Source organism: Benincasa hispida, unplaced genomic scaffold, assembly GCF_027475165.1.
Source record: "Benincasa hispida cultivar pf3 unplaced genomic scaffold, pf3_genome.v1.1 HicScf365, whole genome shotgun sequence".
NCBI lineage: Eukaryota > Viridiplantae > Streptophyta > Magnoliopsida > Cucurbitales > Cucurbitaceae > Benincasa > Benincasa hispida.
The window spans coordinates 1,254-24,017 of record NW_028326454.1 but is presented as its reverse complement, the minus strand read 5'-3'; the positions used below and the strand labels follow the sequence as shown (position 1 = coordinate 24,017).

The following is a 22,764-nucleotide window of genomic DNA, read 5'->3' as shown; positions in this document are numbered from 1 at the left end:
ACGAAGAGAGGTGTCTTCTTCCATTTTGGAGTTGAATATATACTTAAGAGTCTCAAGCTTTTCATACGGTTGTCCAAACATCCCCCACAGGGACTTCATGATCTCACGCACTAAGACCATGGGCTCATGTTTCTTCGCCAAGACTTCAGAAAGACTTGTTAAGATGTAGGCTCGGGCCTTCTCATTCTCCCGTGTCCATTGCTCGTATGCCTCTTGAACATTTCGAGCGGCATTGGGTGCCGAAATAGGAGGACAGACCTCCATAAGGGCGAACATGAGATCCTCGATGATAAGAATCATTGTGATCATATGTTTCCATGCCGAAAAGTTATCGCCAGTTAATTTTTCGGCGCTAGGCAAAGCTAATGTGGCTGTGGCTATTTTGAAAAGTTGTTGAAAATATGAACAAAATTTTATTAGATTTTGCTAAACCAAATTTCACCAATTAATTTTGCAAAATAGTTTCAAGTACTCTAAGTGAAAGACTTCTATTTTGCAATGATGCCCCAGTGAGGCAGGACAAACGTCATCGCTGGGGTGATCTGATGCCCCTTCGCTGGATGAGACATTATCAACCATTAGGCAAAACCAACTCTTGGAACTGAACCTAATAGCCACCATTTATTCGGTCCAGAATTGTTAACCTTTAACAATTTCGCATAAGTGTGACCCCTCGTTTTTGGTGCCAGAGTCCCACCCTAATGAGTTGACACATAAACTATACAATGATGCAAGCAAGGTTCAAGTCCATGTCCCCATTACCAGTTCCCCAGCAACGGCGCCATAAACTTGTAATGCAGGCTATACAATAATGCACACAAGGTTCAAGTCCATGTCCTAAACTTATTGTGACATAGATTTTATGCGATGATATGTGATACTACTTCTAGATATGCGTTATTAACGAATGTTCTTGTAGTATGCTGTGCGTTGTCACAAGTTTCCTTGTGTTGAAACCAAGTATAATTTCACCGTAAGTTTCTTTGTGTGATCCAAGGTCGAACACAGGGACTGTTTTAGGTTATTGCGTTGTGCTTATGATATATGCGACCAGAGGTTTTTCAATGTATAAAAGAATTTGTGTACAAGTAATTAAACATATGATAACGTAAATTAAAACGGTAAAAATGCAATAATAACATAAACAACGTTAAAGTAAATTGCGATAAAGTAATCTAAGCTAAGATGATACAAGATACAAGTGTCATGATATAAGATACTGAGGTCAAGGCTGCTTGTGAAGATTATATAAAGATCGTGTAATGCGGTGACAAGTCTTATGTATGAAGCAAAAACAGAAAAGATAACTAATATAAACAGCGCAAGTTCTTTAATTGTGTTAAACATATAAGTACTGTCCCGCTTTTCCCTTGGCGTACACCTCTCGGTGATCGGCCACGTTCCCACATTTCTGTGGTGAAATAGGGATGAACGTAATGAACGCAAGGTTGCTCCCATCTCTGGAAGTACTACTTGCTTTAGTTAATGCATTCTTCTAACCTTCTCTCGATAGATCAGAATGACATCTTCACTTCTGCTCTCATGGGGGAAGACGTCATCTAGCATGCCTTAACTAAACGTATTTATCTCGTTAGCACAGATTAAGTTACTTGTTTAATCCATATTAATTACCAAGGTATTAAGAAAACTTCATGGAGAAAACGATCAATGGAGGAGCAGAAATAGACAGAGAAGTGGAAGTGAAAGTGATTGAGACATTTAATAAAACTATTTAGCATCTGATACATGATTTGTGAATGAAGAGATTAAGAAGATGAAATACACTTGATGAAATAGAGTTAGAAACAAACACAAATAAGCGCCAACGTCTTGGCGCTGATCTGGATGGAGATTTGCTTGCCGGCGTGGATGAAGTGAACGGATGGATGAGCTTCCCTCTCAGGCTTGCTCAACCTGTAGTAGGGATCTAAGCACAGATCTTCACGATGGGGATCTGGTAGATTTGCACTGAGACTCACCTCTCGACCTTGTCTCTTTTCTTCCCGGATTTCTTTCGATCAGTACTCAGCTCAGCCTTTCTCTCAGTAATCTAGCAACAATTAGCCCTCGTATCAATTATACTCGTATCAAGTATATCTTCTCTGAATTCTATGGGGGTATTTATAGGTGAAAAGATTTGACTCCTGGCTTGTGGACCCCACTTCTTGTTATGGAAATTCTGAAGATGAAGGAATAAATATTCCTTCTGTTATGCAATCAGACCGTCAAATCTGCACAACGGTTAGTTGTACACGTGTCACAATCCTCTTCGTTTGCGTTGCTCAACTGCATCTTTCGATCGATTGCTTGCATGCGATGTTATTTTTATTACCACATGCGGTTGAAATTCAGTTCTAGATCGACTGTTGCATTGCGCCGTCATTGCGTTAATCGTCTCTTCATTGTTGATTAACGGGCGCAATGTGACAGAGATATATTGTTCAGTTTTTCATTGAGATTTGATCGCAAATGGTGACTTGGTTTCCTCCAAAACAGAGTAAAAATATCCTCTTCTACCATCTTGACGATGTTAGTGGGTGTAATTGTGATAATTTATATTTATTGTATTTCTGAGCTAATTTTCATACAATCGACGTATATTCCTTCTCTTTTGGCCGCAATATTTAAATAAGGCAGCATAAATAACTTGTATTTCTACAAGTTATCACACCCCCAAATTTAGATATATGCTTGTCCTCAAGCATATCTTCTACTAAGGCAATAAAACTAAATTCCTCTCCTATATTTTTACATCGATTGGCTGCTCTGAATGTTACACTTAGGCACATTTCTTAACAACGTAATTTCCTTCTATCCTTGCTAATTCTAAACAAAGCCCTACTTTATTCTTCTATATAACAAAATTCTGCTCAAAGATGCTTTTCTAGTTTTTAAAATAGAATGTTTATCTCTTCTTTGTCAAAACAACTTGATATATCTATATGCAGTGGTCAAACTTTGCGTTATTTACTAGAGACTGTTGGTCATGGTTACACTCTTCGTTTTGGTTTGTTCCCACGGGTGTCATGTGAACATCCAACTACGGTTGTGTGCCAATTTCAACTTTAACTCATGATATTCAGAGGAGTTGTCTCTTACACTCTTTTATTATTATTTTTTTATATTGCGTTGTTCTTGGAAACCCACCTTCGTTTTGGCTTGCTCCTACGGGTGTCATACGAACATCCAACTACGAGCAGGCTCCTTTCACAACTAAACTCTTATTAGGTTGGGAAAATTTTTGAAGTTTTCCCTTGCGCTGACATTGGAGTTTGGCAATTTAAATTATTATTTTTTTTTGGTAATGAAATATGAACACATTTTCTTGAAGATCGCATATTCTTGATCTTATCTGCTCAGACCTTCCCCACCCCCAAATTTAAAGATAAGCAAGGTCCTCATTGCGTTGTTTGGATAGACTAGACAAACACTTAGAATAAAAATTTCAAAAAGAAGGTTTGAGTAGAACTTTGAAAGATAAAAGGTAAAGTACTGCTGAACTAAGAATTAACTAAGTGTTCGTCAGAATTTACAAAGTATGGAAAATGTTTCTATGTATAAACATATATTACATCATGGCAGCGCAATGAATGACGCAAAATTAAAAGAATAAAAACATCGCAAATATTGGCAAAGGATGATAAAGAAAAAGGCACAGGCAAAAAGAAGAGAATATTTACTTTGATTGTCTTGAATATTAACAAAGTATACAAATAATTAAAAATTAACGCAATACAAAAATTGTTGCTTATACAAAGAATCAAAGAATTTCGTAAACTTAGAAACATAATGAATTGAATAAAAATATAGAATGGCCGCAAAAATTGTAAAGATTATTATTGAGAAGCAGGAGGGTCTGGAGGAGGATTTTGAGGTGGTACTGCAGGAACTTCTTCAAAATTCAATTGCTGCCTGAGATGCGGTGGCACCATGGGACTATGAAGATATGCAGTGAGAAAATTAAAGTACTCATGGATGCATTCCACAATCTGTCTTTGGTGGTGATGGACTTTATAAATATTGCGCTGAGTATTGATCAATGCCTCCCTTGACGTAGCAGCACTGTGCTGTATATCGTCGATTTGCTCCATTACCACATCAAAACTCTGCAGCCAAGGAGGGGATGGAAGGTTGTGCCTGCGATGTCTTGCCAGCATCATTTTGGGGTTGGGCAGAGATGCCTTCACCCAAATCGTGTGGGTCATCAATATGCGGCGGTGGAATGGAAGGTTGCGGTGATGAAGCAGTAGGTGAGTAAATTAGTGGGTATGCGGTTGGAAAATTTGAAGTGAAGAGAAGATTGGTAAAATGCTCATGGAGTGGAGTAGAAGGTTGTGTGGGTGGGCTCGAAGGGCTTGGATGGCAGATTACTAAGGGTAAAGGATCCAAAGGTTCTGGATCTTGCGTTGTTTCTTCTTGGATTTTCCCTTTTCCCTTATCATCTCTGCGTTGTCTCTTTGGCTTGGGTTCTTGCGGCTCATTGAGATCGATTGTGGGCCTCTTTAAAGCTAACTCTAGGCAATGCGGGGAGTCTTTGAGGAGCAGCCTCGGGATTTTGATATTGATGAGGCCATGGACTTCTTCCATGGGTTCCTCTTCAATGCCTACACCCACTGATAGACACAGACTCGAAACAGTCCATGGAAAAAAGTATTGTCCTTTAATGTGCCCCATGAAACCTCAAATTTGACTTACGATCAACCGGCCTACATCGATAGGAATGCCGCAAGCAATGTAGTATGCGGCCATGACTCGATCCCTTGAAATGGTCTTGTCGTGAGAAGTTGGGATCAACCGCTTTTTAACCAGATAAACCCAAAGCCTTGCCTCCAGAAGCAGAGTCTTGGACGCCAGGGTCTTGATGCCTTTTAAAGAAACCGATCACTTCGTGCCCAGTTAGTTAATACTCGCAGTGCATCTTCCAACTGGTTTTCTGTGGGATCATCAATGATTTTGTTACCCGGTGCATCCGGGTTATCCTTCATTTGGTATAGTTCATTGATGTCCTTTGCGCTGAAAGGCACCACTTGCCCTTTTATGGTCACCACATCCCTGGTGCCATGTAGCCGTCCATGGTAAAAGTCATGCACTTCCTTTGGAACAACAATGGTTGGGCACTGGCAAAATGTGTCCCAGCCATGCTCCACGATCACGCTCGTGATGAGGTCAGGTAGTGACGTTGGCACAGGGTAAAAGCCCATCTCCATCAACAAGTCGTCATTTTATTTCTTTCTAGATGGACGCGCCTTCGCCAACGTGGGCTTGTTGCTTTCTGCGACTGCTTTGCCATTTTCTTTGACCAACACAAAGCAAGATTGTTGCCTTTGTTTTCTTTCCCGTTCCTTGCATTTTCCTCCTTCTCTCGCTCCGCGAGTTCTTTACCCTTCTTCTTTTGTAAGCGCCTCCTATTAGCTTCGCACTTCTTCTCCTTCTCCTCTTCTAATCTCTTTTTCTCTTCTTCCTTCTTCTTTTTCTCTTCCTCTTCTTCTTCTCTTTTCTTTCTCGAGCTCTTCTACAAACTGCTTGAAGGCCAGCAACAGATGCTGTTCCTCCTCGCTCCTTCTTATCCCTTCGAGCCTTGAGAGCTCATTATTACTACGCATTTCCTCATCTTGCTGCCTTCTTCTACGATTTCCTTCTGCCATGATGAGCTTTGCGTGCTCCATTTTCTCCTGTTTCTCCTCCTCTTCTTTTCTCATTCCTTCCTTTTCTTCTATTATGTTGATCAAAATTAAAGGGTCAATAGTAGACCTTTGCAGCACATTCTCCCTGCGATGCCACATCAGGGCCGTATCTTTTCCTTCTTCGCGTTCCTCTGCCGTAAACATTTGCGTTGTTTCAGGCTGTGCCAGTTCCATTAATTGCGCTGTTTCCCCCTTGTCCTCCCTTACAGAGGTTTTTTCTCCATCATTTTCCGGGCTCGCAGCCCTCTGCTTCTTTTCTTCTTCCTTTTTTAGGTGCCTTTCTTCACGCCGGCGCATTCTTCTTTCTTCTTTCTTCCTTCTCTTTCTTCTTCCTCTTCTTCTTCAATTCCTCATCTTCATCATCATTCTTCTTCTCTTTATTCTTTTTCTCCTTGCGATGATGAGATGACTCAACTTCTCCAGCCTTTCTCCCTTTGCTTTTCTTCTTCTTCTTTTCCTCTTCAACCACTTCCGGTTGCGTCTCCACTGCAACCTCCTCCACCGTAACTTTGGAGGTTCCATCATAGGTTTCTGCATTGGCAGTTACCTCAGAAGTCTCTAAGGCCAGAGTGCCTCGTTCCATCTCTTCTTCGTTCACCACTGCTGCCGGCACCACCATATCTTCAACCACCACCACCTCTTCAGTCACCACCGTCGTCACCTCCTCCGTGGATAGTGGTTGGTTTACAACCCTTGCCTTAGGTAATCCTTCTCCTTGCTCCAAATGACTCAGAATGTTGCCAAACACTTCTTTGTCATCACGCCTCTTCTTCTCGCTCTCATTTGAGACGACAGAAGTTAGAACTGGGGTATTTTTAGTGCTGTGCCCCCTCTTGAATTGAGGAGGCCGAACAGACAATGGGTTTCTTCGGGTTCTACCGGCGATTCTGGGGACGGTATGGGGTTGGGCAACAAGCCTGTGACTGGCAGCAAGGAATGCTGCTTCTCGCATGGCAATTTAGTCAGATGAAGGGGTTGATGGTGAGGCAGATTGGTTGGAAGCTTGGTCAGCTATGGATGATAAGCTCGAGAGAACTGGAAAATCATTGGGATGCTGGGGGAAAAAGAAAGCTCTATATGTTGGCGCTATGGTTTTTCAAAGTGCAAATGAGGTAAAAATCTCATAGATGGGGAAGGATTCATATTTATAGGTTGGGCCGCAGTGGGCCCAACGCGATTTTTACGGCGACAGGCCTCGAGATGCTCAAAAGGCTCGTCGTTCGAACTTCCATCATTTATGAGTTTTTAGAAAAACGTCATTTCGTCTGCAAAATCATCATTGCTTTGGGATACAAAACGATTGGACTTCTCAAATGCAAGAAGAGTTTTTTTTAATATTTTATTCGAATGGACGCAAGATAAGGATTAACGCAATGTGCTCACCAACGCAACTACATCTTCACAGAGGACGGGCAACAATGCATACACCCCCACAACACACCCCTTAACTAACACATTTCTGGAGCATACCTCAACATAGTGCATTTAGCTAAGGACGGGCAAAGAACACATACACGCGCAACACACCCCTCAGCTCAGCACAGTTAAGTTGGGTGAATGCAAAGCGTATCTTATTGGTTCAAAATGCGTCCATTATCGCCTTGCATACTTTGTTGATTGTTTCATTTTATTTATTTTATTTTATTAATCATCAACGCAAGTTCCTAAGACTTGCGACAATAAATTTTTCTTTATTTCTCATTCATTCACCCTTTAAAGATTAACGCATTAATTACAGAAAAGTTAAAAGAATTAAAGACGGTATGGAAACAAATGCAAAGGAAATTAATGAAGAATCAATTCATAAATTCATGAAATGGATTAAATGCAGAAGTAAAGACAAAATTCAAGAATTCAATAAGACAGAAATTAAAGAAAGCATTAAACATAGTTGTGAGATATGGACCGAAAGATGCGTTTCTTCGAATGAGCGCAATCCACATCTCTGCAGGCGGTCCGACTTGCCTACCCAATGTCCTAGGGACATTGTTCCTTTCCATTGGATCCCGGGGCTTCTGAGTTGTTGGGCAATGTTCCTGGTGCTCTAGTTCTCAGCTCAGATGCCAGCTGGCCCACTTGGATCTCCAAGTTTCTAATTGAAGATGCCTGCACTTGCATTACTACGTCATTTTTGTCCATATATTGTTTCAGCAGGGCCTCCAACGAACTTCTAGAGGTGTTTGATGATGAGGGTTGCTGATTATGCGATTCCTTGGTTGCCCCTGGTTATGGTGAAAAGGAGGATTTCCTCTACTGCCACTTTGATGGTTGATTGGCCCCCCTTGGTTAGGATTGCCTCCCCACCCGAAGTTAGGATGGCTCATCCAGCCAGGATTGTAGGTGTTGTTGAAGGGGTTGTCTTGGATGGCACATATTTGCTGGAGATTCAATGGGCACATTTCTACTACATGAGCCCCTCCACAATTAACGCAACTTATTGCAGCCACTTGAGCCGGTGTAGCGAGTTGCGCTGATTGTTAGGAGATGCCTCCTTGATTGATTGCCATCGATTGAAGGATCGAGGTCACCGCGGCCATTTGAGCAGCGATCGTGGTCATTGTCTCCACAAGGACAATGGTAGTTTCATTCTTCCTTCTTTCAGCGCCTTAGCCTCTATAGCCATCGTCAATCCAATCATCCATGTTTCGTGATATGCGGTCAAGGATGACTTTAGACTCAGTATATGTTTGGTCCATAAAATCTCCTGCCGCGGAGGCGTCAGCAATAACCTACATCGATCTATTCAGGCCGTTATAAAAGGTCTTCATCAACACGCAATCGGGTATCCCGATATGCGGGTAGTTTTTCACCAATCTTCTAAATCGAACCCAGGCGGTGCTCAGGGTCTCATTCTCCATTTGCTCGAAATTCAGCACGTCCTTCCGTCGTCTTGCATTGACGGCCGATGGGAAGAACTTCTTCATGAATCGCTCTACCAGTTGATCTCATGATGTGATCTCGTTCGGCTGTAGTGAATAAGCCCACCTCTTGGCTTCATCCCTCAAAGTGTAAGGGAACAGATACAGTTTAATACTCTCCGGTGTTACGCCAAGTAGTGAGAAGTTGCCATACATCTCGACAAAGCTGGTCAAGTAGGCATGCAAGTCTTCACCTTGCAGACCCTCAAATTGCCCTACATTTTGGATCATTTGTAGTATGACCGGCTTTATTTCGAACCTTGTGTTCTCCTCAACAGTAGGCTCCCAGGCGAAAAATCATACAGGTTGGGTGTCGCATAATTCTTCATGGGGATGTTGCAATCAGCAGCCAGGAACACAGGATCCTGCGTTGGCCTAACAACCTCTTGATTTACTATGGGAACCACATTGTCGCTATTATCTGCCATACTCGCTGCTTTCTTTCACCTTATCCGATTCTGACGTGCTCGCGCGTGAAAGGTACGCTCGATCTCAGGGTCAGCTTCGAATTCTGGTTCAGCACTAGTACTCATAAACCGTCAAGCTGCTCTCTGCGTTGAACAGCCAGTACAATGAGATCTGTCCTGCAAATACCACAAACACACTCAAACAATAAACCGTTAACCAATCCTCGGCAACAGTGCCATAAAATTGTTGACACACAAACTATACAATGAAGCAAGCAAGGTTCAAGTCCATGTCCCCGTTACCAATTCCCCGGCAATGGCACCATAAACTTATAACGCAGGCTATACAATGATGCACGCAAGGTTTAAGTCCATGTCCTAAACTTGTTGTGACAAAGATTTTATGTGATAATATGTGATACTACTTCTAGATATGCGTTATTAACGAATGTTCTTGCAGTATGTTGTGCGTTGTCACAAGTTTCCTTGCGTTGAAACCAAGTATAATTTCATCGCAAGTTTCTTGGTATGATTCGAGGTCGAACATAGGGACTGTTTTAGGTTATTGCATTGTGCTTGTGATATATGCGACCAAGGGTTTTTCAATGTATAAAAGAATTTGTGTACAAGTAATTAAACATGCGATAACGTAAAGTAAAGTGGCAAAAATGCGATAATAACATAAACAGCATTAAAGTAAATTGCGATAAAGTAATCTAAGCTAAGATGATACAAGATACAAGTTTCATGATACAAGATACTGAGGTCAAGGTTGCTTGTGAAGATTATGCAAAGATTGTGTAATGTGGTGACAAGTCTTATGTACGAAGCAAAAACAGAAAAGATAACTAATATAAATAGCGCAAGTTCCTTAATTGTGTTAAAGATATAAGTACTGTCCCGCTTTTTCCTTGGCGTACACCTCTCGATGATCGGCCACGTTCCCAAATTTCTGTGGTGAAACATGGATGAACGTAATGAACGCAAGGTTGCTTCCATCTCTAGAAGTACTACTTGCTTTAGTTAATGCATTCTTCTAACCTTCTCTCGATAGATTAGAATGACATCTTCACTTCTGCTCTCATGGGGGAAGACGCCATCTAGCATGCCTTAACTAAACGTATTTATCTCGTTAGCACAGATTAAGTTACTTGTTTAATCCATATTAATTACCAAGGTATTAAGAAAACTTCATGGAGAAAACGATTAATGGAGGAGCGGAAATAGACAGAGAAGTGGAAGTGAAAGTGATCGAGACATTCAATAAAACTATTTAGCGTCTGATACATGATTTGTGAATGAAGAGATTAAGAAGATGAAATACACATGATGAAATAGAGTTAGAAACAAATACAAATAAGCGCCAACGTCTTAGCACCGATCTGGATGGAGATTTGCTTGCCAACGTGGATGAAGTGAACGGATGAATGAGCTTCCCTCTCAGACTTGCTCAACCGATAGTAGGGATCTAAGCATGGAGCTTCACGACGGGGATCTGGCAGATTCGCACTCAGACTCACCTCTCGACCTTGTCTCTTCTCTTCCCAGATTTCTTCTGATTAGTACTCAGCTCAGCCTTTTTCTCAGTAATCCAGCAACAATTAGCCCTCGTATCAATTATACCCGTATCAAGTATATCTTCTCTGAATTCTATGGGTGTATTTATAGGTGAAAAGCGTTGAATCTTTACTTGTGGACCCCACTTCTTGTTATGGAAATTCTGAAGATGGAGGAATAAATATTCCTTCTATTATGCAATCAGACCGTCAAATCTGCACAATGTTTAGTTGTACACGTGTCACAATCCTCCGCATTTGTGTTGCTCAGCTGCATCTTTCGATCGGTTGCTCGCATGCGGTGTTGTTTTTATTACTGCATGTGGTTAAAATTCAGCTCTGGATCGACTGTCGCATTGCGCCGTCATTGCGTTAATCGTCTCTTCATTGTTGATTGACGGGCGCAATGTGACAGAGATGCATTGTTCAGTTTCTCGTTGAGCCTTGATCGCAAGCGATGACTTGGTTTCCTGCAAAACAGAGTAAAAATATCCTCTTCTACCATCTTGACGATGTTAGTGGGTGTAATTACGATAATTTATATTTATTGTATTTCTGAGCTAATTTTCATACAATCGACACATATTTCTTCTCTTTTGTCCGCAATATCTAAATAAGGCAACACAAATAACTTGTATTTCTACAAGTTATCCGCCCACTGTAGAGAAGAAGTAGATTAGAACAAGAGATTAAGTTACCTTGTCCTCTTACAGGAGATCAAATAAAGAAACACTTAAAACTGCCATCCTTTAGGGGGACACGAAGCGATGCGCAGTAACTTTATTCAATCCTACGAGGGAGACCGAGGGATATGTTGTCACACTTCCTACTCCCACTCACTATGAACACTCTCTCCATCCACCTTGATATTGACCTACCCAAACACCATCCATTAGGGGGACACGCCAAAGGTGCCTCGAGGCCGAGGTAGATCTCACGGTGTGGACTATTTAGGAGAAACGTGAAAGGTTTAAGTGAAGCATTTCATGTGCGTCAATTACCTCCCACTGAATGTTCTACTCAGGGGTTCATTAACCTAGACAATCCGACTACTGATTTTGGTCTAAGTCATCTTTGTAAGTTCGCTCATAAACAAATTTTGTCTATGAAATATGAAAAAGTTCAAGTAGTCACATTTAAATACTTTAATGGATTATCTTTAACTTGTATGCATGCATCAAATCTATCTAATTCACCTTTCCAGGTAAGTTCCCAGGTAGGGGTGTTACGTTTTCGTCAACTTTAATACCCTCGCATAGTCAGAACCCACCTTAGATAAAAGATCCCTTATAGATAGATTTACTACACTTTAACCTTTTATTACTCAATTTAATCCTATTAAACTGATTAAAAGATTAAAGCCTTAGGGTTGCTAATCATATTAGAATCGTGATCTTAGGTCTATGTCATCCAAGTTTTAAATATTTTAAAACCATGAATTAAACCTAAGTGAGCATGTATGTCTTTTTTATTGCTTTTAATTCTAATTTATCTTTAACCCTTAAAAAGAAACAACTAAAATACATCACGCACAACTAGATGTTTATAACACTTATAAAGTAACCTATGTGTCATGCTTCATACAATGTCCGGTCATTACTATACATAACTTTTATATATACGCGTAATAACCAAGCAAAACATGCTTTCCATTCACCCTTATACTATAACAATTATAATATAAAGATGATGCATGTCAATTCTTTTTATGCATCATAAATATAACTCTTATATTATATGATGCATGAGCATGCTCTTACATAATTAAATCATGCTTCTCTAAATTATAACATTTACAATAAGAAGATGATGCATGACCAATACATAACCTAAGGTGGGATTTACTATATGTGCATACCATATGACATATAAAACCATACATCACATGTAATAAACTAAGGATTAATGGACGGGGATGAGCCTTGACAAAAAACCAAAATGAAATAACCCTATCTATTACATTTTCTATCAAGAAAACCGGTTCACAGGCAAATCGGGTCTTGAACTGCCAAGAGAAGTCCATCATTTAGTAAATGCCGAAGGTAAGCGATCGCGCAACGCACACTAGACGATAGGCACAAAAACTAAACGATCGCTTAGACGGCAACGAGGCTGCGAAGCCTGATCGTCTAGGTGATCGCTTAACGCGGAGAAAGGTAAACGATTTACCGTGTATTGCTAAGTGATCGATTAGTCAGTCACTAAGTGATGAAGCTTGAGCTAAACGATCGTCTAGTGCGCACGCACTTTAAACAATACACGAGCATCCCATCGTCTACACAACTTATACTCAGTGATCGCTTACCCCATCGTCTACATGACCCAATCAACCCTTGATCGTCTTCTTCCTCGAAGAACAATAACCCTTGCTCCGATCTTCTTCACAAACGACTCAAGACTCAAACTGACTTTGAATTACAGACTCAATAACGATTAATAATGCCCAAAAAACGCAGGGGCCTTTATAATCAACCAAAAAAGTAAAAGAATTAAATCAAACCGAGGCTAACCTCCCAGAAAACTCCATTAATCCACACATCCACAATAATTTAACAATTAAACAGAGCAGATATGCACCCACCAAGAATGTATATGAAATTCGTTGCAACAATGAAATTGGAATATCAGAATCTGGCTCTGATACCAATTGAAGGAACTCTTAACAAAGAGCATCCATGAGCGCGTTCGAATCTTTCCGATTTCATTGTGACTGAAATACCACACACACATTCTAATCAATAGTTATGCAAATTACACTAATTAACGACATGCTTTGATAAATAAAATACAAGGGATTGAGTTCACATACCAGTTGAAGACACTCTTTAATTTCGAACTCAAGTAGCAGAAGAACCTTTACGATCTTTATCACCTAGCAAAACAGTCAGCTACGGCAGCACGATCGTCTACATGAACGACAGCAACACGAACAAGCACGAGCAGGCAAGAGCAAGGACGACACCACCACTTAGAGCCCTTGGTATTCTCAGAGTGAGAATCCAAAGCGTAGTCTTTGTTGAATTTGGTAGAGGTCGGAGGAGTGGATTAATCGTGTAGACGATAAGCAAGTGGGAGAGAAAGCTATCGTATAGCTGGAATGCTTATCGTTTAGATAAAGCTACACGATCATATAGGTTTTATTAAGCGATCGTCTAGTAATTTGTAAACGATCGCTTAGAAAACGTGGCATGCTAGGCGATCGCTTAGAAAAGCTAAGCGATCTTTTAAAGAAAGGTGTGTGATCGTTTAGACGTGGGTGTGTGATCGTTTAAGCGATGAAGCTCTATCGTATAGGCTCTCAACTAAGCGATCAAGACGTTTTCACACCGATTGCAAATTTTTACGAATCCTTTACAAAATGAAACAAATTTTCATTTTATTCTTTAGTTACAATAACCAAATACTGAATTTCCCACTAACCCACGATCGAGGAGAATATTTCGACCAATTTATCACATAATTAACCAATTTAATTAATAAATGAATATAATCATGTTATATTCTTACCATATAGTTTGATATCATATATCTACTATAGTAATTTCTCCTCCACTTGATATAAATCATATTTATATCTAATTTTCTCCAAAATAATGTATCTCATATATTTAGTCAATTATATCATATATAATTAACCAGTCTAATTATATCATATATAATCGAACTGCCTCGTGTCAATTTGAACATTTCAAACTAACCTAAAAACTGATTCTCGATTTTATCCAAGCTACCCAGGGGACCTTATGGACCTATAGCTTAAAGCTCTAACGGTAAGTGAATAGCTGACTAAACTCTTTAGCCACGAGATTCACCATCCGTTAACTGCCAGACATTCTACTAAAAACCAACAGTTGAACTCTTCTTACCACAGATATATTTCTGTGTCCATCGGATATAACCAATCATGAGTATGATGACCTTTCACAGATACTTGTAAGTACATGTGGGCCAATTTACCATTTTTCCCCTGTAGTTACATCTCACTCCTTAAGTACCACTGATTCCTCTAATGAACAATACAACATAGTCCAACTATGTGTGAACACTTCTTGGGCCAAGAGAAGGTGTGTGGCGCCACATCGTTTAAGCCCTGGAATCAGCCCTTAAGGGAGCTATCTATCTACTTGCCCCTGCTTCGGGGAAGGAGTGAATTCCATCTTGTGTAGTTGAGTTCTCAGCTCCCAAATCAGACGAATCCTAAAATGGTAGGTTTGAATCGACGACCTGGTCACTCGCAACCATACAAATCAAATGACTGCCCTCAATGGCAGGAATTCCCAACACACTCAGGATTAAAGTCATGTTACCTATTGCCATCCTAGTGAAGTGAAGTCTCTATCATGAACGGTGTTATATAACAAGACGTTAACACTTCGTGGTCAGGTCTTATACAAACTCTTTGTATAGGACGCCCCCGCTCGCATGTCCCCAACACGAATGATCAGGATCAGATCATCTGTGATAAGTCACAACACTTGTAACCATTCCACAAAGCGGGTCGCGTCCATTCTTATGACTTAGAGGCTGAGCATGATATCTTGAAGCGTAAAAGAAGTTGAACTCAGTTCTTAATGAGATCTATACTTGATAACAAGTGGGGTACCTAGCTATAGGAGTACTTTTGATAGACTCACCTATGTGAATGTGGAAGTGGGGGCTGCTTCCTATGGATTTTTTTTAGGCAAACTCTCTAGAGCGTTCACTAAATCGGGATACACATGCAAGGCCTTAAAGCACGAGCTTTCAAACTACACCCTAATGACACTTTGTGTGAGATGCTATTAGAGATAGAGTTCAAATCCAAGGGTTACTCTAGTATATTCTGAATCATCTACACTACGTAAAGGTTCAAGTTGTAAGACACATTTGCTTATGCACAGTGTTGTATAGATGAAACTGCCTGATGATTTTTTTTCTCTTATGTTTAAACTTTAAAGTGGAAAATTGTTGGGTGAAAATTTATTTTTTTCAAAAAAAATCAAAAGAGAACCAAACTTTGGTTGGAGAATTTCACATTGGAAAATTTTGAAAAGGAAGTCTCCCTTTTGTACTCCAACCTTGGGCTGGGTTTGGGCCCCAAGGGGTACCCATGTTTTGGATAAAGTGAGAAGATAGACCAATGTGGGTTCGGTGGACGTCCCACATACGTACCGCCACCGTCCATCTGGTCAGATGCGTGCACCTGTGTGTGATTATTTTTCTTTAATAAAATTATTATTATTATTATTATTTATCTCATAATTTTTATTTTCGTTTTAAAAAGAAAAAAAAAATCTCAGTTGGTCGCGTCCCGATCTTCAGCGCACGCACGTTCAGAGGCTGACCGTGCTTCTCTCTCGCGACAGTTCAGCTCTGAAGGCCTATAAAAGGCACGTCCTTCAGTAGTTCATAAGACAACAATTTTTTCCTTCCATTTCCATCGCTCTCCTCTGCTTTCTTTCTTTTCCCGCTTCTATTTTTTCGAGCATTCAATCATAAGGGTGTATGTCGGTAATGGTGCATTTCCAATAAGATTTTCTTTTTTTGGGCTATTTTATCCTGGGACGACGTGGCAACATTCCTGACCTGCTTGCACACTTGGTCAGAGCCGCAAAACGTCTTAAAGAGAGCGAGCTCCGTGGCTCAACCTATAACGAGTTTTTTTTTGTAGGTTTTGTTCTTTGCCCGACTGCCGTTTCTTGACTGTTTATGGCTGTCTTGTTCATCGTCTGAGGGTCTTCCCGTATACAACAAGTAGCTTTGAGGTTCAAGTCTTATTTGGAATTTACTCTTTGAATTATTCCAAGAGTTGGCTCCATCCCATTGAACTAAATGGCGGTTGGGGTGGTAGATATTAAAATGAATGTGGTCAGTTCTCAAAATTAAATAAAAAAATAGACAGTTTCAACTTTCAAATTAATTAGATTTAAAGCCACGTGAGCATAGTAGTGAATGCTAATATGTATTCCTTCTCTTGAAGTTGGATAGTTAAATCTTTCTATCTTACTTGTATTTAACGTTTAAAATGTCAATTTCAACGTCGATAAAAATGTTGGTCTCAGTTCTAGAAAAATATCGATAACATGTCGATGTCAAAGGATATATTTGAAAAAAAAATTATAGAAATAAAAATATTTAAATTAGTAACTAAACATTTTTTTCAAGTAGTTAACATGTTTGTTAATTATATTACATTTACATTAGTGGTATTGTGTTCCTTATTTTTTTTGTATGTTTAATGATTTAATGGAAGTTTTGACTCACCCTCATTTCGAACTTATGGGAATATAAAAATATTGATTAAAATGTCAAGATGTTGAGAAAATTTAATAGCTTCAACTTTTAAAAAATGAAATAAAATTTAAGATCGTGCGTAAAAAAAAAAAAATTAAAACTAGATTAAATTTCTTTATACCGACATAGACAATATTTCCTCATCCTCAATAACTCCATGGGCTTGGGCCTACCTTATCTTCTTTCATTTCTTCTCCTTGAGGAGCTATTTCGGGTGCTAAATTGAGATAGGATGACTGAAATTCATATGTCTATAGAGTTTATGTGTCTGTATTTAGGGTGGAAAGTTATTTGGTTAAAATCATGTCTGTGATTGAAGTGCAGAGTTGAGTTCATATGTCTGGGGTATCTGGTACAGTGTCTGAGGTATCTAGTATAGTTTTTTGGATACTAAATAATCTGCTTTTATGATTACTAGTTTTGTTTTGAAATTTTTTTATTCAATAATTATACCCTTCTTTGTTTGAATAAAATATGGATTGCATTTTTTTTTTTAATTTTTAAAGTTTTTCTTTTTTTCTTTCTTTTTTTAAGATATATGAACAACAATTAACCCACTACATTTCTTGCATAAATATAGTTAAATGAAAAGAGAAATCAAATAGAAATCAAAACTTTTAATTTCTAATTTTTTTTCTATGAATTTCATCATCTTCTTCTTTTTCTTCTTCTTCCTGTTGTTGGTTTGTATTTTTACTCTATCATGATTTTTTTTAAAAAAAAATAAATCTCCCCCATCATCTTAACAACCATTCAAATACCACCACATTTGTTCAACAATTTCACTTTCAATTCCTCCAAATTTGGAGGATTATTAGAGAACAAATCATATCACTAATTCTTGCTAAAAAATGTTTCAAGAAAAAGTCTCCATTTGATGGGTTTTTTTTTCTTGTTACATGTTACATACTTTTCAACTACATACTTACTTTTCCAAATAATCTTAACACTCATTTGATATATGAATTTAATTGAATAAAAATATGTTTTTATAAATTTATACGTATAAATATTGCACTTAATGTAGACATAATACTATTATTTATGTAATCAACAACCCTACAACATATTTTGACAGTCATTAGTCTTATAACAGTCGGAAGTGGTTTTCAAAGTTGATTATCGAAGATGATTTTCGCTGGAGTTTGTAGTCAGAGGTGGTTGTTGAAAATTAAGTTGGTCGCATGAAGGTGGTTTGTGAAGCCCGAAGTTGGTCCTGCAAAGGTGATCGTCCAAGTTGATCATTGAAGATGATTTTTGCTGAAATTTGCAGTCGGAGGTGGTTGTCGTAGCCTTCAGTTAGTGGCATAAAGGTGGTATTGAAGTTCGTTGCCAAAGATTGTCGAAGCCCGAATTTGGTCTTCAAAGTTGCTCACTTGAAGGTGGTCATCAAAGTTGATTTTCGTCGGAGTTTGTCGTCAGAAATGGTTGTCGGAGCCTACGAAGGAGGTTGTCGAAGTTGGTCATCAAAGTTTGTTGCCGAAGCTTGAAATTGGTGGTCAAAGTTGGTCAAGCGAAGGTAGTCATCGTTGTTGGGTCATCGAATTTGTCATTGGAGGTGGTTACCGGAGCCTAGAATTGGTCGTTGAAGTTGGTGGTGCGAAAGTGGTTGTTGGAGCTATCATTGAAGGTCATTGTCGGATCCTGGAGTTTGTTGTCAGAGTTGTCATTGGAGATGATTGTCAAAGCTCGAAGTTGGTTCCCGAAGTTTGACTGTGATCAATGGGTGGAGCCATTGAAAACATTGGAAGAAGAGAGAGTTGCACTGAGTTGGGATGAGTTGATAAAATATACCAATTCAACTCTATCAACATTGAAAATTAGTCGGCCAAACATTGAGTTGACATATTATACCAACTCAACTCAACTCATGTTGGTGAGCTAAACACCCCCTAACTCTCTTTCTATCTCCCTATCTCCACATCCTCTTCCGTTTCTCCTTTCCCATTCCCCGCACCCGTAGACCACTTAGTACAAATTGGGGATAAAAGATTTGAACCATAAGCCTCTTATTTTTAACACATATAGATGTCAATTGAGTTGAGTTCTTGTTGGCAATGATAGAAGTTACTTTAGTTCCAATAACATTGCAAAGTCAATCAAGGTCAAATAGCAAAAAATATTAAATCACTATTCTTTCATTTAGGGGCTTGGCTTAACGAGGAAATTTAACCATAATCAAAATCAATCATACGTGCGTTGTGAATATAGATTTGCATTTGGAAATGCTTGCTAGAAGAATCAGAATGCTTGGATCTCGAAAAATACTCCAATTAATCTACCAACAAAAGAAGGAAATTTAAGTTAAAGAGTCTTACTATTATTATATTTAAATAACATTATTGCACCCTCCTTTGGGAACTGCTAGTCTGAAAGGTGGATATTCAAACCGAAACCTATTGCTTGTGACCAAATAATAAAGTTTCATTTATTGCCTCTTAAGCTTGGTGAAGCAAATGCCTATGAAACTTTCGACGTTCCTTCTTAAACCTGAGGTAGGAACTTCTAATTGCTTGCAATTCATTTAGGACAACATTCATCGGTGTTCTCTCTCTTGGTTCCTTCAAGGAGCATGATAGACCAATTCTCATTATTGAGACTAGACATTCTTCCATCCATCTTGGCATAATTTCTTTAAGATCTTGTTGGCTCATTATTGCTATTTCTTGCATTTCCTCTTCGATCTCTTCTTCTCTGCATGTTTCTTCAAATACTATAGAAGGGTCGATTATTTTCAAAGCATCATGAGGTAGTGCTCTTGCAATGAACAAGTGAATATCCACACCATTGTCAAACGTGCTGTGAGTGGGTCTTTTTCCGATGATCATCTCTAATAATAGTATCCCGTAGCTGAAGACATCTCCTTCAATAGAAATTTTGCTACCACTACCATACTCTGTAATTGTTCATCAATTATCATACAAAGTACTACCTATGGAAAATTAGAGACATGAAATTACCATTGAAAAATGATAGCATATAACTTAAAGAGTACCTGGAGGGATATATCCTATAGAACCCTTGAGTGCAAGTGACATGATTTGACTAAAGGATATATGATAATTTGATTCTTTCAACATAAATCTAGCTAACCCGAAGTCTCCTACATGAGCCACCATATCATCGTCGAGCAATATATTATTGGGGTTTAGATCACAATGAATGATAGGAGTTTCACAATAATTGTGTAGATAGTCTAATCCACATGCAATATCAATAGTAACGTTCAATCTTTGGATGATACTCAACCTTTTTTTATTGGTCCCATCATTTGTTGGATGAAGCCATACATCAAGATTTCCATTGGACATAAAATTGAAGACTAGAGCTTTAAATTCATTGCCTTGTCCATCAATACTTGAACAAGAAGTTATGATCTTGAGGAGATTCCGATGTCGTATTTTGGAGAGAGCATTGCATTCATCAATAAAACTCTTGGAAGCACCTTGTTGTTGGAGATTAAAAACTTTAATGGCAACTATAGACCCATCATTCGAGAAAACACCTTTATAGACAGAGGCAAAACTACCAGAACCAATCAAATTGTCTATAGAGAATCCTTCCGTTGATTTATTGAGTTCCAAGTAAGAAATTTGTGGTAGAAACTCCTTTGCAGAAGAAGAATTAGTTGAAGCATCCTTCCTTGACTTCTTAAGCACGAAACACACAAAAATGATGATCACCAAAATACCAACAAAGGTGATTGCAAATGCCGTGGGAATTAATACATTTGATTTTAGAAATGGCTTATTGGAGTGCAAATGTGTTTGGTTAGATGCGCACGGAGGTAAATGTAATTCTGGTAAACCATCACATAGATTTTTATTCCCAAAGACAAAAACCATGGTTGAATTGGAAAAAACTCCTCCTTTGGGCAGTTGCCCCTCAAAGTTATTATAGGACAGATCGAGATACTTGAGTGAGTGAAGCTTGCCAAGAAATTGAGGAATTAACCCAGACAAGTTGTTGTTGGAGAGGTTTAATTTCTCTAGGCCTTTCAAAGCTGCCAAAGATTGTGGAATTGTTCCCTCAAATTGGTTACCCCCAAGATCCAAGCGCTCCATGCTTGTACATTTACCGAGGTTGATAGGAATTTCACCTGATAATATGTTCTCCGACACATCTAATTGTGCTAAATTATTTAGCTCACCCACTTCAGATGGCAAAGAACCATTAAGCGAGTTATGACCCAAGCCCAAGTAGATGGAAAGGGAAGAGAGGCCGATAACTTCCTTTGGTATGTTGCCACTTAGGTTGTTATGAGATAGGTCAAGCACTTGCAAGCTTCTGCATCGTCCTAAACTTGGTGGTATACTTCCTTCAACTTTGTTATAGCTCATGTTGAGCTTGTTGAGTGAAGATAAGTTACCAATGGACGATGGAATTGGCCCAGTTAATTCGTTCCCTTGCAACAATATCTCTTCCAAATTCTGAAGATTCCCAATATTAGAAGGAAGACTACCATTCAGATAATTAAATTCTCCTACAAGAACTTGTAAGTTTTCCAAGTTTACAATCCCAGCAGGAATGCTTCCACTTTACATATTTCCACTTAAAAGTAGATATATGAGTTGGGTTGAAAGGTTGGCGATGGAGGAAGGCAATGGTCCTCCAAAACGATTCACAGCAAGACCCAAAATCTTTAAACTAGTACAATTAGTCAAGGAATTGATGAAATTCAAATCACCAACTTTCCCAGTTCCAAGTTTGTTGTTAACAAAATTGAGTAACTCCAAGTCTCTTAAGCTCCCCAATCCATCCGGTATCATTCCGGTGATATTGTTTTGAGAAATATCTAATACCCGAAGGCGGGAGGCGTTGACAAAGGACGTGGGAATAGGGCCTCTAAAATAATTGATACCGCCATAGAAGAACTGCAGGTTTGGAAGAGTGGATCCAATATTTTGTGGTAAATTTCCGTGGAATTTGTTTTGGGTGAGAGACAATTGAGTTAGAGAAGTAATATTAAACAAAGAAAGTGGTACTGTACCTGTCAAATAGTTTGCATCAACTGCAAAAAATTTCAATCTAGATAAACGTCCAACTTCACTGGGAATTTTTCCTTCAAAATGGTTATATGGAAAACACAGATCAAATATGGAAGACAAATTTCCTATCCAAGATGGGATATCTCCAGTCAACTGGTTGGATTGACATCGTAGTTGTTCCAACTTGGTCAACATGAAGAATTGGTGTGGAATCTGACCTATAAGCTCATTGTTACCAATTTGTAGAACAACAAGTTCGATGCAATGACTCATATTACTTGGAATCTCTCCACTAAAATTATTGAAGGACAAATTCAGATAACGCAATTGTTGTAGCTTACCAAACTCTTGTGGAATTGGGCCATGAAAATGGTTGTCCCCCAAGTTGATTGCCCTGAGATAAGTAAGATTTCCCAGTGAAGGAGGTAACAAACCAACCAATTTTCGAGCTTCTAAGCGCAAAGCCACTATTCTTTTGAGAGTAGTATTACAAGTAACACCGACCCAATTACAAAAATGTGTGGAATCGTTCCAGGAGCTCATAATTGCAAGTGGGTCGTTTATTACTGTGCTTTTGAAATCAAGTAGAGCCAAACGATCTGATTCATCTCCAGAAGTGGTTGTACTTTCCACGAGTAAGATCAAAGAAATCAGTAAGATGTGATAGAAAAATATACGTGGCATCTTCTTGGTATTGTAACAATCTTGCCTCTTCCTGTTGAGAGAAATTATGCTACATTTGTGACAATGGAACCTTAAACTCACAAGGTAAGCTCATAAAGCATACAGAGGCGATAGGCCCTTTATGGAGACCAAAATTTGAGGGGAAGTAAATATAAGGTGATGAAATAAATAATTTGTACACATGATTAATTCAAAATATCTTAGCTTAGAAACCCCACTAAATGGAGTAATTCTTGGTGTGAGTTTGTTTTTTT

General features: G+C 39.0%; 2 protein-coding genes across 2 annotated transcripts; both read right to left on the bottom strand.

Moving 5' to 3' along the window:
• Positions 1-19,136: 19,136 nt before the first annotated feature.
• On the bottom strand, positions 19,137-22,369 carry LOC120090752 (putative receptor-like protein kinase At3g47110). The gene is made up of 2 exons (XM_090309871.1): positions 19,834-22,369; positions 19,137-19,734 (listed from the first exon to the last, which is right to left on the bottom strand). Exons 1-2 carry the CDS (start codon positions 21,176-21,178, stop codon positions 19,277-19,279), a joined length of 1,803 nt encoding a protein of 600 aa, XP_090165997.1. The 5' UTR covers positions 21,179-22,369; the 3' UTR covers positions 19,137-19,276.
• Positions 19,947-22,510, bottom strand: LOC150030274 (uncharacterized). The gene has a single exon (XM_090309872.1). It carries the CDS (start codon positions 22,508-22,510, stop codon positions 21,377-21,379), a length of 1,134 nt encoding a protein of 377 aa, XP_090165998.1. The 3' UTR covers positions 19,947-21,376.
• Between the last annotated feature and the right edge of the window lie 254 nt (positions 22,511-22,764).

Excerpts from the sequence above, each read along its gene's own strand:
- LOC120090752 (XM_090309871.1), bottom strand. The coding sequence starts at position 21,178 with ATGAGCTATAACAAAGTTGAAGGAAGTATACCACCAAGTTTAGGACGA. Across the intron at positions 19,735-19,833 it reads TATAGGATATATCCCTCCAG|AGTATGGTAGTGGTAGCAAA; the intron begins GTACTCTTTAAG and ends GAACAATTACAG.
- LOC150030274 (XM_090309872.1), bottom strand. The coding sequence starts at position 22,510 with ATGCCACGTATATTTTTCTATCACATCTTACTGATTTCTTTGATCTTA.